Below are 2,500 nucleotides of genomic sequence, written 5' to 3' on the forward strand. Positions count from 1 at the left end.
AACTGATATATTGAAGCCACCCATGCAGGTACGTGAACACAAAGGTTGTTGTATACACACGCAAGCATACAATACACGAGATGTCTGTAACTTAGCACACTTGGTATAAATTCCCAGTGTTCCTGATTCATGTCTTAGAGTTATCGAAGGTATTATTTCTCTGTTTAAAAGAGAAATTTCAGTATGCTTGGAGATGTGATTGTAAGAATGGAAGGGAAGCATGAGAGCCTGGCGCAGGAGAAGGAGCTAAGTGTAAAGAGATAAGAGTGACCCGCGAGCTCACCTCGAGTGGGTGTTCTCCACCATGGTTGGCTGCATCCAGGACCTCGTAGACGACAAGGGCTCCTCCTTGAGCGTGGTGACGGGGCCCCGCGGCTGTGGCAGGCCCTCGCCTAGGCCGAACATTCCTCGTACCCCTCACTACAACAACCGGTCGCTCACGGCTCCGGTCGTCGCCAGTCTGGAGGCGCACGTGCGGTCCTTCGGGTCGGCGACACTCTGCTTATCGGCGTCACCGATTATGTTTATCACTGTGTTCCTTCAGGGTTTGTTACAGCACTGGGAGTCACATGTAACGCTGCACTGTGACGTCACTAGAGGCTGAGAGTGAGCACGAGGGGAGGACGAGGGCGCGGAGGGAGCAGCGTAGACCCGCAGGGGCGGCGAAGCAGCCACAGGGGAGCGTTGCGGAGGGCCCGTGGGTCCGCTATGCATTAACAGTAGGTGCGGGGGCGTGAGGAGCGCTGCGGCAGGGGACGTGCCACTGGGACTGGGGGGCACTGCGGGCACCAGGGCACTCGGGCTGCGACTAGTGGGCCTGGCGGTGAGGGCCTCGGGTGGCCACAACTGCGACACGGGTTGGGCGCGGCGTGCGTGGCCTACTCTCGGCGGAGACCTGCTGACTGCGATTGATCTGTCGAGGGGCCTGGGATGACGAGCGGCGCGCGACTCGGGCCACCAGTGGCTGCGGCCAGGCACAACAATTTGACGGGCTGGCTCAGGGGAGGCCGGGTTTTGTTACTTACAAATATTGTTCGCATTGAGCGACTCCCTGGGGCCACTCCTCCCCTCGGAACTGCAGCCGCTCACGCCGCCCCGCTGAGGCGAGGGGAGTACCCGCGTGCGCCCCTCGAGTGCACCGGCCAACCAGAGCGCGGCGGGGGACGGAGGAGGGCGTGGCCGAGGGGAAGCGGCAAATCAGGCGAGGCCGGAGGCGTGACTGAGGCGGTGAGGGGACGCGCGCTTGTGGGTCAGTGTGGGTCGAGCCGCTGCGAGGGGAGGGTCGTGTCGCGCCGTGCGTCGCCGTCTCTACCACGTGGCGCCACTGACACCTGTCGCCCACTCCCCCGCTGCCAGGTCATCTACCACACATACTCACAGACATCCGCACACAACACTTTCCACATTCCGGGCCAGCGACACTTTGCCAACCTATGAAGCTCCGTCCACCTCCGCTGTCTCGAATCGGAACGAGTTCGAGCGAGCGAGACACTAAAGCGGGGTCGCCGTGCATGTGGCGGGCCGGAGCTACACGCGGCTGCCACGCGGTCCCGCCTTCCCCTCGCCTCCGTCGCCGGGAACAGATTTCACATTTCCATTCCAAATGCAAAGCCCGCAATAAATATTATACCGCAAGACACTAACTCATAATCATGCAGTACTTTAAATCACTCAGGTGAGAATTAATAATCGATAATCAGCCACTTAAAAACTGTAATAAGTACCATCAACGGCGAACTAGGGGAAAAGAGATCATTAATGAAGAGGATAATTAATCAGAAGTTTATAAGCTTATCAACACAATCCCCACAAACTCGGCGATCAAATAAACATTCCTCCGACACATTAACCTTAGCTGAGATAATTAGCAGAAGCTTCGAGCTAATGTATCTGACGAAACTCTAATTGACACGCGTAATGCGATAGATTAGCGTCGGGCATCTAAAATCATTCTGTTCGATTCCTAATTTCTCCATTCGGTTTTACTCGGCGCGGAACTGATAAGGGAGAAACCTGGTTTCATTTCCCCGCCTCGAAATGCCGCTGCGTTCGAGTAAGAATCGCTTTCACGGAAGAAAATTCACAGATGTTTTATTCGCACTCCCGGTAAATCGGGCGGAGAGAATGAGAAATGATGCCCCATCTTAACATGAATTTCAACTTCACTGATTAATTCTCTATTTCCAATCGGCGAGGTTAACGCTCGAAGATCAAATAAAAGTCCAGTCAGTTTTTCGTTTTTCCCGCGCGGCGGTGCACCTACCTTCGATCTAATCTTCGATGTCAACAATCATGCCATTTTTTCCCTCTTGAATTAAATACAAATTTTCACGAAAAAAAATCCACGTACGGCGTCGGTATACATGCCGCCGCGCTCCATCGCCCACACAGATGCTGCATCACCGACGCCCGTGATCTCAGCACTGAAAGATCATCACCGAAACATTTCTAACATATCGCTCTACGACTTACCGCCTTATTTTCGTTTTTCGGCATCGGT

The 2,500-nt window shown here is 54.7% G+C and overlaps 1 protein-coding gene across 6 annotated transcripts in view; it reads right to left on the minus strand.

Moving 5' to 3' along the window:
- LOC125031086 (transcription factor collier-like) overlaps window positions 1–1,054 on the minus strand; it is a 161,284-nt gene extending 160,230 nt beyond the window's left edge. For 2 of the 6 annotated variants that reach the window (XM_047621563.1, XM_047621566.1), the window contains exon 1: window positions 284–1,050. In XM_047621563.1, coding sequence (XP_047477519.1) covers window positions 284–405 — 122 coding nt within the window. In that variant the 5' untranslated portion in view covers window positions 406–1,050. Of the gene's footprint in view, window positions 1–283 lie in introns of all 6 variants that reach the window. The other 4 variants (XM_047621565.1, XM_047621568.1, XM_047621564.1 and 1 more) reach the window with 3 other exon arrangements.
- Between the last annotated feature and the right edge of the window lie 1,446 nt (window positions 1,055–2,500).

Source organism: Penaeus chinensis, chromosome 12 (assembly GCF_019202785.1).
Source record: "Penaeus chinensis breed Huanghai No. 1 chromosome 12, ASM1920278v2, whole genome shotgun sequence".
Classification (NCBI taxonomy): domain Eukaryota; kingdom Metazoa; phylum Arthropoda; class Malacostraca; order Decapoda; family Penaeidae; genus Penaeus; species Penaeus chinensis.